The following is a 14,403-nucleotide window of genomic DNA, read 5'->3' on the forward strand; positions in this document are numbered from 1 at the left end:
GTTACCACCTGCAAGGTTGACCACATTCTTTAGCCTCCTATACCAATATCTTTCAGCACAGAATAAAGTTATAACAAAACTCTCACTTGTAGCCTGTAGTTGATTTTGTCTGTCTCCCCTAAACTTGGCAATTTCTCACATTCACATTTTGCACAGTTTTTATGTCTTTACATTTTCATTAGCCAAGATGTTTTGCACTTTTTCTCTTTTCAGGTCATTTTCAATCCACGTTTTAACAAAAGGTCTATATCCAAAACAAGCACCAGCTTTTTCATTCTCTCTGTCTATCCAACGAACTGTGTGTTTTGATCTTAGTTGTCAATCTGGGCAGCAAATGTTCTACCCAGAAGGTTATAGCAGGCCATTTGCTCACCATTACATTCAGACAATGGTACTTGGACAGAATGTGAAAGAATTAAATATGGGACAATTTAAGTAGTGAGTTTATTTTTCTCCTGAGTAACATATTTCATGATGTTAGAAAACCTCTTTCCTTCCTCAGGATTTCCCTTAAAACCTATCTCTTTGACCAATACCTCTTTAGGTGGTTTTGATAGACACCCATGTGAAGTGTCTTGGGATATTTCTAAACATAAACTGCTGTTAGCTAGGATGAATTGAAACTGGAAAAGAAATCTTTAAGACTGCTGATGTAATGAAAATATCAATGCACTTGTACTTGTCCAGTGTTCCTACAGGTTAATGTAAACTGGCCTGAGACTGAGCTCTATTTGTTTTCAGTTCAAAGGGCAGAAGGGTATGAATGTGTCTAAGCCTGACAACTTGTTAGTTCACCATAGGAACTCTGTTTGAAAATTAAAGTGTACAGCCACATACAGTATGTGTATGGGCAGCATTTTTAATTGTTAAAGAAACTGTGAAATGGTTTTGCATCAGGCAGGAGACTCCAATGCATTAAAACAACAATGGTCAGGATGGGAAGCAGTTTCTTCCCTCAGGCCATTAGGCTTCTGAACTCCCTGCTGCATCGCATTCAAAGTGTCACTGGTTAATCTGTTCTGTACTTTACAATAGTTAATTTATGCACTTTAGTTTGTTATTTATGTGTAATTCATCTGTAAATTTTATCTGTACCTTTGTATATTACTGTATGTTATGTGCGTTATGTGTACTACTGTGCTTTACACTCTGGTTCAGAGAAACGTCTTATTCCTATATACATTATATGGTTAAAATGTTATATATAGTTAACTGACAATAAACTTGACTTGAAATTTTATATCATTTCAATTATATTCAATTAGCTGATCTGAGTTTTTAAAAATCACCTTCATAATCTAATTACAATAGAGTTAGCTTTTCATATACTTTTATAAAAACAAAATGTGACCTCACTAACAGAGACAAGCAAAGTGAGATTGTAGAACTGTGAATCTATTTAAAGCCACCAATAGGTGCAGCATTAAATTCATATTCCATACGAGTGAAGTAATATGTCATGTTTATTTTACAATAAGTCAGTTGTTAATTTTACACATATGATAGATTTGTATCATATGAGATGAATTTTAGCTTTTGTTAAATTAACTGAGAAACTATATGTAAGAGCATTGTTGCTAGTTATCGTTGGTAGGAATAAACTGCAATTAAAATTCACTCATTAGGTCTTGTAGTTCATTGTTTTCTGTTGATGCCAAGTGAACTAATCAACACAGATTGCCAATTTATTAGCATTGCAAATTCAAGAACCAGTCATGATCCTAAATCCTCTACTTCAAAGGCTCAATGAATTTACATAAAGCGTGTTACTGTGATGGATAAAAAATGGAAAACAACATAATGATGAAGTACAAGCTTGAAGCATCCTTCAAGGCTCAGTGGATAGGTGCATTAAATGATCTGTGATATGAGATATATTTATTTAACTTGCATGTATACTAGTCTATTATGCTGATTTGTCTGTGGTGGGTCCAAAGCCCATTCCCTTTGGTGAACAATTGAGTTTTATGACCCTAATTGTCATTCTTTTCCAAGCATGTCTTTGTGCATGTTTTGTTGATACAGACTTGTTGCTTATCAGCAAAATGGCAAAAAAAAATCATATGCAAAAATATTGACCAAACTATTTAGAACATAGAACATAGAATAGTACAGCATAGTACAGGCCCTTCGGCCCACAATGTTGTGCCGACCCTCAAACCCTGCCTCCCATATAAGCCCCACCTTAGATTCCTCCATATACCTGTCTAGTAGTCTCTTAAACTTCACTAGTGTATCTGCCTCCACCACTGACTCAGGCAGTGCATTCCACACACCAACCACACTCTGAGTAAAAAACCTTCCTCTAATATCCCCCTTGAACTTCCCACTCCTTACCTTAAAGCCATGTCCTCTTGTATTGAGCAGTGGTGCCCTGGGGAAGAGGCGCTGGCTGTCCACTCTATCTATTCCTCTTATTATCTTGTACACCTCTATCATGTCTCCTCTCATCCTCCTTCTCTCCAAAGAGTAAAGCCCTAACATCATGTTTCCTGAGTGATACATCTAATGTGAGTTCCATATCTTAGCATTTAAAAATTCAGTAATAGTTATATTATCATGATTTACTGCTATTATTGAGCATGATAAAAGGAAGTCAGTAACACAGTTTCTATCCTACAACACACATCAAAGTTACTGGTGAACGCAGCAGGCCAGGCAGCATCTGTAAGGAAGAGGTGCAGTCGACGTTTCAGGCCGAGACCCTTGTCCTGGCCGACTTTATAAGCCGACGGGACATCAACCATCTCGACTTCACCGCACCTTGTCCCCATTCCAACCTCACTCCTTCCGAACGCTCTGCTCTCCACTCCCTCCGCACTAATCCTAACCTTATTATTAAACCCGCTGATAAGGGGGGTGCTGTTGTAGTCTGGCGTACTGACCTCTACCTTGCCGAGGCACAGCGACAACTCGCGGATACCTCCTCTTATTTACCCCTCGATCGTGACCCCACTAAGGAGCACCAGGCCATTGTCTCCCACACCATCACCGACTTTATCCGCTCAGGGGATCTCCCACCCACTGCTACCAACCTTATAGTTCCCACACCTTGCACTTCCCGTTTCTACCTCCTACCCAAGATCCACAAACCTGCCTGTCCTGGCCGACTTTATAAGTCCTGACGAAGGGTCTCGGCCTGAAACGTCGACTGCACCTCTTCCTACAGATTCTGCCTGGCCTGCTGCGTTCACCAGCAACTTTGATGTGTGTTGCTTGAATTTCCAGCATCTGCAGAATTCCTGTTGTTTGCGTTTCTATCCTACATTCAGTTTTTTCCTTTCAATTTTCTATCATTCCCTTTGCTGCATTTTTGTCAATGCATCGCTTAGGTTCTAAGCTCTGGAATATAATATCCTTACCCCTAACCCATCCTCTCTACTTTACCCCTCTCCTATAAAGATCTTCCTTAAAATCTACCTCTTTGCTACCTGTCATTTTGGCCAATAAAATTGCTATCATCCAGAATATAGATCCAGATCTTGCCAAAGGCTTTCAGCCCAAAATGTCAATTGTATTTTTTTCCATAGAGGCTGTCTAGCCTGCTGAGTTCCTCCAGCATTTTTGTGTGTTGCAATAATCAAGAGGGCATAGTTTTTCTCACAATTAACCTGGTTGATTGCATCTCATTGAGAAAAACTGTAGGTCCATCAGTATAAAGATGCAAGATCAAATGTCTAGTTCATTAATAAAAGTATGCTCACTTCATACCAGATATCAGCATGCAGTTTATGCTTGGAAAGTCCTGAGCCTCCAATTTGGAAAGGGAGCATGCTTGTGAGGTATAAGAGTAATCCATGACTGATCGATTCTCAAAATCAGAAATGTTGGTTCAATTCCACCTTAGCCAATTAACCACAAAAAGCAGGTTGACAATCTGGAGGAGTTCTGAGAGATTGCTACATTGTCAACTATCACCTTCTACCTATCCTCCTTCCCCTCCACCCACCTTTATATTCTAGTGACATCCTCCTTCCTGTCCAGTCCTGAAGAAGGGTCTCAGCCATAGATGTTGCCTGACCTGCTGAGTTTCCCCGGGATTTTGTGTGTGTTGCTTTGAATTTCCAACGTCTACAGAATTTCACCTTTTTATTGTTAGAGATTATTTCTTTTAGATAATTATCCAAACCGAGGATTCATCTGCTCTGTTAAATTAATATAAAATATCCCATGGACTATTTTCAAAACAGTGTCTTCTCCAGTGTTCAGGCCTTCAATCAAAATTAGTGAAAAAGATTATCACTTCATTGTCAAGTAGAAGATTGTGGGAGCTTCTTTTGTTTAAATTGCAACATTGACTGCACTTTAAAAGTACTTCATTAGCTGTAATTGGAAGAATGCAAAAATCCTGGGGGTTTGCAGATTTGGAAACAAGCATGAGTTTTCAGAATGAAGATATTCGGGGGATTTATTGTTTAAGTAGCTCAGTAAGACCAGGGGTGGATGAGTGGGACATTTTCAGTTTGGATATGCCAGCTAAACTTTGGAAGATAGATGAGCGGATCATTTCAAGGTACAGTAATAAAGATTGGTTAAAATATTTGGCACTGAAATGGAGGGATGAGCAGCCAGCTCCAAAACAAATATAGACACTTTCTGGTTTCCTTTGGGTGCCAGGAGAAGGGAAAACATTTAGGGGCCACAGTCCCTTTCTTCCTATCAAATGTTAGTCTAAAACTCAAGGCCTGATGACTGAATCTGTGAGTCCACGGGGAAGTCAGAGGACTGATGTCTGGATATGGCCTGTCCTGAGCTTGGAGGACTCTGTGTGTGAGTGGGTGGGTGGGAGGGAAGAACGGGGCTTGTTTTGCTATTGCTGCTTGTGTTGTTCTGCTGCACATGGTGGGCATGCTATGTTGGCATCAGAATATGCGGCGACACTTGCTGGCTGCCACTGGCATAAGCTTAGGTTATGTTGGTTGTTAATGCAAATGACACATTTCACTGTATGCTTCGATGTACATGTGATAAATAAATGAATCTCAATCTATCCCACCTATACCCTCACATGTCTCAGTCAGTCTCCTGTAGAATTGAGTTTAAAGGCCTGGTTTTTATCTCACACTGACTCTACTGCTGGTTTTATGAGGGTAGAGGGAATAGTTAAAGGACATTTCCATGGCAGGTTCTTTCTTGCACAGAGTGTTTGGTGTTAAACGTGCTGCTGGGGGAAGTGCAGGAAGAGTTTACATTAGCAATGTTTAAAAGATATTTAAACAGAGGAACAGTCAGAGAATGGAGGGATATGATCTACGTGCTAGCAGATTGGATTAGTTTGGGTTGACATTGTGGTTAATACAGATGTCTTGGGCATGTGCTGCAGATTTTCAGTTGAAGTTTTTAAGGTTTCTCATCATTTTGATTCCTACAACATCTGATCCAAAATAATGCAATACCAGTCCCTTAAGCTAGTTTCACACCATTTCTCACAAATGAAATTCTACTGATATACACTGCCTTAAACCACTTATATTTCAGGCTCCACATCAGAGCAACATGTCAAGTGAATATGTACTTGTTCTATATGTATATCTTGTAGTTTGCAGCCAAGGCTCCAGGAATACTTGATTTTTTTAATTAATAGCTCCTTTAACTTTTTAGTAATATTGGCAGTACCATCAAAATATTAGTGATCTGAATTCAAATTTGATAACAATTCCTTTAAAAAGGTATTTGGTGAGGGTGGTGGGAAGCTATAGCAGCGTAGCAGTTAGCACGACGCTATTACAGCTTGGGACGTCGGAGTTTGGAGTTCAATTCTGACGTCCTCTGTAAGCAATTCTGTTGTTCTTCCTGTGTGTGTGGGTTTCCTCTGGGTGCTCCGATCTCTTCCCACAGTCTAAAGACGTATTGACCATTGTAAGTTGTCCCGTGATTAGACTAGGGTTAAACTGGTGGGTTGCTGAGCAGTGTGGATCGAAGGGCTGGTTGGGCCTGTTCCATTCTGTATGTCTAAGTGAGAAAATTCTTTTTTATCTCCACAGTGATTTACAGCCAACTGGAGAACCTGCAAATAAGACAAAGTCAAAAGTCGCCTCGAAGTTTTCTAGGTTGAGCAGGACTCAGCACAGAGAGACACGGAATCCGGAGCCACAGAGTGGCGACTTATGACCTGTTCATTTTTCAGAAGATCCCAGCATACTGGACGGCTGCCCTTTATTTGAACTATCAAAGAACCTTTCCGTAGACAGTTGATTTATGTGGAGGAACTTAATGCTTCAGTGTTATTTCTTGGGAAATGATCTGGAAAAATGGCACATTCTCACGCACCTTTCATTGTTGGTAACTTTGAATTCAATATTGCTTTAAAGAACCATCAATATAAATTAAGATACCTTACACTAGCATAGTTTGAAATATTTACAATCTGTATTGATTATTTATTTTGATGGTACAATCAGAAGATCTGTCCCTTGCTATTTTTTTGCCCTGCGTTCCAAATGTGATTTATTCAGATTCTCCAGAACTACATCAGCTTCTTGGTGTTCACTCATACACCTGCTTGTACACTCCCTAACTATATACATCTGGAGAAAGAAAGATTTCTGTACCAATTTACAAACATGATGTTATCTCTTTTTGTGTTGCTGGATGCCTGTGACTCAAACAGAAAAAGCGTTAAGTCAAATTCATTTTCTTAATGGGAGATGCTAGGCACTGTTTCCCCTCTTCCCAATCTATGTAGTATGAAGAGACACGTTGTTAATAATTAAGTATTCAATATGAATTGAAAACCCATTTTAAGAATTTATGTAAAGTACAATCCTGATTTTCTTTATTTTCAGTATAATTTCCAAATTTGATTCCTTAAGCCAGTTTATATTTGCCATTCTAGACATGTGAGGTCATAGGCTATGAAACAGCTACGGCTTGAGATAGGCAAATTGTTTAAAGCATCGGAAAGAGCCCTATCAATTGACACAGAGCCTGGTAAAGAGCACCTAAGTGAAACTGTTTCTACACATAAATAATATATAACCCAGGCACAATTTAATCATCTTCACATCTTAATCCCTTTTGTAAGATTTTTAGTGAGGTAACATTGACTTTACTGTTTTACAGTGTGGGGATGGTAAACCAATAGCATCAGGATATAACATATAGATGTCAGATCACAACATAACACTCTCATGTAAGTAGCTGTTATTCTGAGCTAATATTGGCACTCAGTGCTCAAGTCACGGTTACAAGTGCACGAAGGCATGGGTGGAGCACCACAACTTGATATACTTCAATAAAAGCCAAAACAATATGTAGTTTTTTTCTAATATGAGCATGCATTCACAAATATTAGCCTTAAAATTAATACAGAAAGCAAATAAAATTATTCATCAATTACCTGTAAAGTTGACAATATCACTTTTAAAATTATACTTAAATAGTAACTGTCTTCTGAAAACAATTGCTTGTTTTTATTAGTTTCTTCATTTTGAGGCTTACACTTTTTAAAAAATGTTTACTTAAATTTCATTGGAACTTTCCCTTTTACAACTATCACCAAGGTCTGTTTTGGACCTTGCTTAAACATACCTTGGTGGTGGCAATTTCTCTGAAAGTTTACATTGTAAATATGAATAATATGATTTACTATACAAGGGTAAATGCATTTTCCCTGGAATTCATCTTCAGCTTTTATACTAAATATGTTTCTGTTTCAGAGCTTTTTTAAGCAATCCATCAACAAGACACATCCACAGTTCATCTTGAAGAACATAGCTTCCAGTATTACAAACTCAGAATTGCCTATCTCAAAACATAATCAAACCACAATAATCTTTCTCTCCTGCATTTGTTCTCTTACTCCAGCGTTCAAGTTTCCTCATCCACTATGGTTGAAAATTCCATTATTATCATAGCAGTAAGCCTTTCTGTTCTGTTCTATGTGCTATCAATCTGCAGCACTCTTGCTACAGCCTACTGCAGCAATGCCATTCCACTAATCCATCTGACTTACATTATAATTACTTACTATTATCTACTTCCATTAAACCCTGACTACCTTTTTACAATATATTTTGCATTCCTCATCCAAAAAAATCCTTGAATTTGCCCATTGAATTGAATGCAATCTTGGTGAAAGAAAGCTTAGGATCTGTGAAAGAGATGTAGAAAAAGCTAACAGTGAGCATGCCAATGTTTTCTAGAAAATCTTCTGGTGATTAAATGTTTGGGAAGTTGTTCTTGACTGCCATGTTAGCATTTGTACATGAGGAAGGTTGGATATGATATAAAACAATGGGTAGAATGTAGCATTCAGTTCATGTTAAGTGCTGCTGCTGAAATTTCACTTATCATAAGAAATGCATTGAGGAAACATCAATAATTACAGCTGTTTTTAATATGGACATTTCTAACTGAAAAAAATGCTAAGTGGACCAACATGTGCTTCAGGAGGAAAAAGAATGCAGCATTCCTAACGGTAGTGTAACATATTTCAGGAATCTCAATTCAGGATTAACCAACAGTTGTGTCAGGAATCCAGGAAGTATTCTGTGAGGAGGTTTCTTTTTCCCCTTGGGGACATGGAAAGCAAACTTCAATAAATATGCATGATTATGATTAAATGCAAACTGTTGAGTTTGTTTTGTTGAGATTTATGGATTTCATCTTTAGGAAGTGCAGTTTTTTTCAATACTGTTATTGATTGAGGATACTGAGTGGTTGGTATTTTGAAGGTTACCTGCAGAAGTTATATATAAAAGTGAACTCTGCAAATGCTTCAAAGGGCAAGAAAAATCTGAGTGGACCTGCTCGAGTATTCCCTTTAATCCTGTTTTTAGAAAATATACAGTACGGTAATCAACTTAAGTCATTTTGAGTTGTATGTATTGTGATATCTTCCCTGCAGATTTTCAAGAAGGACCCCAGACATGGACTTTCTATGGAGAGGGTAAAGATCATCATAGAAACTGATCTTGAGATGCAGAATTACTAGAAAACATACATTTCACTGACCAGGGACTCCAATAGACTTAAATATAAAGTGGTAGTAGTAGTTGTAGTAGTACAATCACTCATCCTGTAAGATGTTGTTCTAAGGGGTTGTTTATTAGTTGGTCTTCAGGTGGTTATGGAGGCCAATCTGGGATCCACATATTCTGGTGCAGTGTGGGCAAGAGTGGTTAGTTTTTAGTCTCTCCTTCTGTAGCTGCCGCTTGTTCTCTGCAGCACAGTGGAGGTCTCATGTAGCAGAAGTCCTTCTTGAACAGATTTCCTCCAGGTGTATCTCTTGAGTGCAATATCTTCCCAGTTTTTATATGGAATGTTAAATTTCTTCAGGCTGATTTTTATGTTATTTTTGAAGCATTTCCTTTGCCCACCAGGGGCTCGCTGACCTTTCTTCAGCTGGGAATGAAGCATCGTTTGGGGAGACAGGAGTTGAGCATCCGAATGACATTGGAGTTGGCGTCGCTTTATCGTGGTGGAGACGCTGTTCATGTTAGCCTCTTCCCGTACACTGTTGTTAGTGAGTCTGTTCTTCCAGCTGATCTTCAAAGTCTTTTGTAAGGCTCTTTGGTGGCATTGTTCAGGGCTTTCAGGTGCCTACTGTAGGTGGTCCGTGATTCATTAAGTATCCTACAGCTAGCTCACTAAAGATTGGAGGTCAAGTCGGATCAAAATTCTGGATTCTATTACGTATGCTGAATTGAATACTTTGAGCAGAAATGACTCCATTAATAGCTTTTATTTATGAGCTTCATTTACATTGGAATGTTTATTTGTTCTATGTTGCATTATGATAAGCTGGGGAAACTGACAACCTATACAAGATCAAGTAGCAATGAAGTCATAAATTACTGGCTAGAATGGATGATTGCAAAGGAAGTGACAATAGATATTATTGAAGGGACACAATAATGTCACTAGGTTTGACATTTTGTGACTAAATTCATGAGTTATCTTGCTGTTGCTTTTGTCATTGTTTGGCATCTATTGAAAACTTTGCTTTACTACAATGAGAAGTCATTTGGTTATTGGTGTTGTGTGCTACTTACAAAGCCTACTCTATTAATTGTTACACTATAAGGAATGGTGCTAGGAGTAGATTTCATCCAATGTAGTCACCTCAATATGCTATCAGTTAGAATATTACTTATATAATGGTGACTTTAAGTAAAGCATTGTTCGAAGGTTCATTTAATATCAGAGTTTACAACCTGAAGTTCATACTCTCCACAGATATCCATGAAACAAGAAACCCCACAGAATGAATTACTTCTTAATAATCAAGTTCGGTTTAAAATAGAACTCTGAAGAGGTAGAACAAAGTCTGGCGATATAGTCTGAAGTACTTATTGCTAATGCATTTTGAAGTATTGAATCACAAGGGAGGCAAAAAGATTGATGGGTCCACTTTGAATAAAGGTTTTCTTACCACTAACATTTAAGCAAATTTATTTTTCCACGCGCTGCTTCCAATTACTAATGATAATGATTTATACCCACTGTCACAATGTGTGCTTAGTTCAAGATAAGTCAAATGTTTGCCTACAATTGCACATTTCAAACACTGGCAGAATTACCTTGCATTTGGGAAACCAACGGCAATACCAGTTGAGAAGTGGAGCATTTCTCATCAAAGAGAAAACTGCATTTTAGTTAAAATTTTATTCAAATGAACTGCCTGCAGTCTTGAAATGAGTGACTAACATACCTGCTGAAATGAAAGTTATTGTATTGTAAACTGAGCAGCTTAACATTTTGAAGCTATTTATAACACCCTATTAATTTTTAGAATAAATGTCAGTAAATATACTTGATAATGTGGAAGGTAAGCCATTTAATTTTTAAAAAGGAAAATGAAATTCTGATAAATTAAGAGAGTATTTGCTGTGGTTTTTATATTCATAGTCATAGTCATACTTTATTGATCCCGGGAGAAATTGGTTTTCGTTGCAGTTGCACCATAAATAATAGATAGTAATAGAACCATAAATAGTTAAATAGTAATGTGTAAATTATGCCAGTAAATTATGAAATAAGTCCAGGACAAGTCTATTGGCTCAGGGTGTCTGACCCTCCAAGGGAGGGGTTGTAAGGTTTGATTGCCACAGGCAGGAATGACTTCCTATGACGCTCTGTGCTGCATCTCGGTGGAATGAGTCTCTGGCTGAATGTACTCCTGTGCCCACCCAGTACATTATGTAGTGGATGGGAGACATTGACCAAGATGGCATGCAGCTTAGACAGCATCCTCTTTGTGGCTAAGTGCACACATATTCATTGGTACATTATTCTAAAGGGCCAAGTGTTTAATTATGAGAGAGTAGTTTTTTTAATATTAACTGTAGAAGATCTATTAAGATCTGCTGAAGTATTAGAGAGTTGCCTTTGTTCCTTGCTGGAGTCTTATCAGTAGCTTGGCCCATCCCAAAAGAATGCTGTCACCACTTTGGAAAGCTGGCCAGTTAAGGCTTGGTGGGGTAAAAAGAGAGAGTGGAGGGAAGGGGGACGATTGGCAGATGCTAGCTTGTTGGCTTTTCACACAACTCTGGAACATCTGGACAGCAAAGATACATACATCAGAATGCTCTTTATTGATTACAACTTGGTGTTTAACATCATCATCCCCTCCAAGCTAATCGGTAAACTCCAAGATCTAGGCCTCAATACTCCAACTTTGTGCAATTGGATCCTGGATTTCCTCACTTGTAGACCCCAGTCAATTTGGATTGGCAAAAACATCCCCTCCACAATCTCCATCAGTACAGGAGCACAGAGGGATGTGTACTTAGCCCCCTGCTCTACTTGCTGTATACCAATGACTGTGCAGCTAAGTACAGTTCCAACACCATATACAAATTTGCTGATGACACCACTGTTGTGGGCTGTATCAAAAGTGGTGATGGATCAGAACACAGGAGGGAGATTGAAAATTTGGCTGAGTGGTGTAATAACAAACCTCTCACTCAATGTCAATCACTAAGGGACTGATAGTGGACTTAAGGATCAGAGGTGGAGAGGGTCCATAACCTTAAATTCCTGGTGTCACTATCTCAGAGGACCTGTCCTGGACCCATCATTTAAATACAGTTGCAAAGAAGCACAACGGTAACCTCTACTTCCTCAGGTGTCTGTGGAGATTCCACATGTCATCAAAAACCTTGGAAAATATCTATAGGTGTGTGGTGGAAAGTGTGCTGACTGGCTGTGTTATGACTGGTATGGGAACACCAATGCCTTTGAGCAGAAAATTCTACAAAAGGTAATGGATTCAACCCAGTACATCACAGATAAAGCCCTTCCAACCATTGAGCACAACTACATGAAACTTCGCAGTAGAAAAGCAACATCCATCAGCAAAGATCCTCACCACCCAGGCCTTGCTTTTTTCTCACTGTTGCCATCAGGTAGAAGGTACAGATGCATCAGGACTTGTGCCACCAGATTCAAGAACTGTTACTACCCCGCAACCATCAGGCTCTTGAACAAAAGGAGATAACTACACTCATTTAAGGACTCTTTTATCTTGTTATTTCATGCTCATTATTTATTGCTATTTACTTATTATCTACATTTGCAATTTGTTTACAGTTTACAGTTCCTGATGTTTACAGCCTACAGGTCCTGTTTACAGTTACTGTTCTATAGATTTGCTCAGTATGCCGCAGAAAAAGAATCTCAGGGTTGTATGTAGTGACATGTATGTACTCTAATAATAAACTTTACTTTGAACTTCGAACTTTGGCATCCACCAGTTAGAAGTGGAAATGCAAAATTAAAATTTGCATGAACAGAGCTGGCAGTGGAGATACACCATTATATCTGCTCTTCCCCGATGGGTGGAGAGAGTTGAAATTCTCCGTCAAAATTAATACCAAAGTCCAGTCCTCTTAATTGAAGTTTATGGTAGCATTTTCATTTCAACATAGTTGCTTTGAAAGAAAATGTGGAGATTTGTCTGCATGGAATTGAGCAACTCTGTTAATCCGATGTAGTTTACTTCCCTTTAACATTTCTTACCTGGTATTTAGCAGATAGATAGAGCTTTGTTTTCTGCTTAGTGATTGACTTGACTATAAATTCAACAAAATACAAAAGATTGCAGTGTCAAAGGCTGTGATGTTTTACATTTGTTCTTGTCCAAGGGTGAAAATGAACAGATACCTGCTGTGTTTATAGTTATGCAGATTCATTCTGAATCTGATGTCATGATGCTAAAATTAAATTGTTACTTAGGCATAATATAATAATAGTTTAATTTTATTTATTAATTATGAAACAAACATGCTTTGGATGAATCTCCAGGGGTCAAGTAGTGTGCAAATTATTATTTGTAATTCAATTACTGTGCCTGAACCTTCATTAGTTTTTATTTTCTGTTTTAACCCTTTAAGAGAGCAGCCCAACTGTAAGGGAGAGTGAGCAGAAAGGGGAATTGGTCTTTGCTGGTATTGAAAATTTATGATGAATGAATTTATATTAGTTTCTCCTCATGAAGTAAAATAATACCAGAAATTTAAACTGAAACAATTTTTGAAAGTATTTGTATTTTAAATTAGCAGTGTAGCTGTTATGTAGATAGGAAGTAAAATATTTCCTGGCTGAATGTGCTCCATATCTTTCCATTCTCTGCATGTCTTGGTGTCTATCTAACACCCTCTTAAATGACATTATCTGTCTGCTTTTACCACTACCCCTGGAAGCCCGTTCCAAGCACCTATCACTCTATGTAAACAAAAAATCATGTCCTGCACATCATCTCAAAACTTTTCCCCTTTAAACATCCCCCCTCACTTTAAATTCAGGCCCTTCAATATTTGATGTTCAAACCTGGGAGAAAGTTTCTGTCTACTCCAGGGATTCCCAACCTTTTTTATGCCATGGATTCCTACCATTAATCAAAGAGTTTGACCCCAGGATGAGAACCCCTAGTCTACCCTATCTATGGATCTCATAAATTTATAAACTTCTGTAAGATCTCCCAGCTGATAGCATGAATATTGATTTCTCCTTCCGATGAACAAATTCTCTCCCCTCCCCTCTCTTCTATTCCCCACTCTGATCTTTCGCTTCTTCTCACCTGCCTATTATTTCCTTATGGGTCCCCTCCTCCTTCCCTTTCTTCTGTGGTCCACTCTCTTCTCTTGTTAGATTTTTTCTTCTCCAGCTCTTGACCTTTCCCAACTACCTGGCTTCACCTATCACCTTCCAGCTAGCCTCTTTCCTCTACCCCTACCTTTTTATTCTGGCATCTTCCCCCTTCCTTCTCAGTCCTGAAGAAGGGTCTCTGTCAGAAATGTTGACTGTTTACTCTTTTCCATAGATGTTGCCTGACCTCCAGCATTCTGTGAGTGTTGCATTAGATCTCCCTTCAGTCTCCAATGCTTTAGAGAAAGCAATTCAAGTTTATCCACCTCTTATTGTAGCTTTATACCATCTAATCCAGGGATCATCCTGGTG

The 14,403-nt window shown here is 38.4% G+C and overlaps 2 protein-coding genes across 3 annotated transcripts in view; one reads left to right on the top strand and one right to left on the bottom strand.

The window, feature by feature from the left end:
- snx29 (sorting nexin 29) overlaps positions 1 to 12,750 on the top strand; it is a 548,890-nt gene extending 536,140 nt beyond the window's left edge. For both annotated transcript variants that reach the window (XM_072268842.1, XM_072268844.1), the window contains one exon: positions 5,985 to 12,750. In XM_072268842.1, coding sequence (XP_072124943.1) covers positions 5,985 to 6,111 — 127 coding nt within the window. In that variant the 3' untranslated portion in view covers positions 6,112 to 12,750. The remainder of the gene's footprint in view (positions 1 to 5,984) is intronic.
- The window catches only part of cpped1 (calcineurin-like phosphoesterase domain containing 1), a 302,901-nt gene that overhangs the window by 2,129 nt on the left and 286,369 nt on the right, over positions 1 to 14,403 (bottom strand). The window lies entirely within an intron of this gene.

The sequence above is a fragment of the Mobula birostris genome, chromosome 9 (genome assembly GCF_030028105.1).
Source record: "Mobula birostris isolate sMobBir1 chromosome 9, sMobBir1.hap1, whole genome shotgun sequence".
NCBI classification, from domain to species: domain Eukaryota; kingdom Metazoa; phylum Chordata; class Chondrichthyes; order Myliobatiformes; family Myliobatidae; genus Mobula; species Mobula birostris.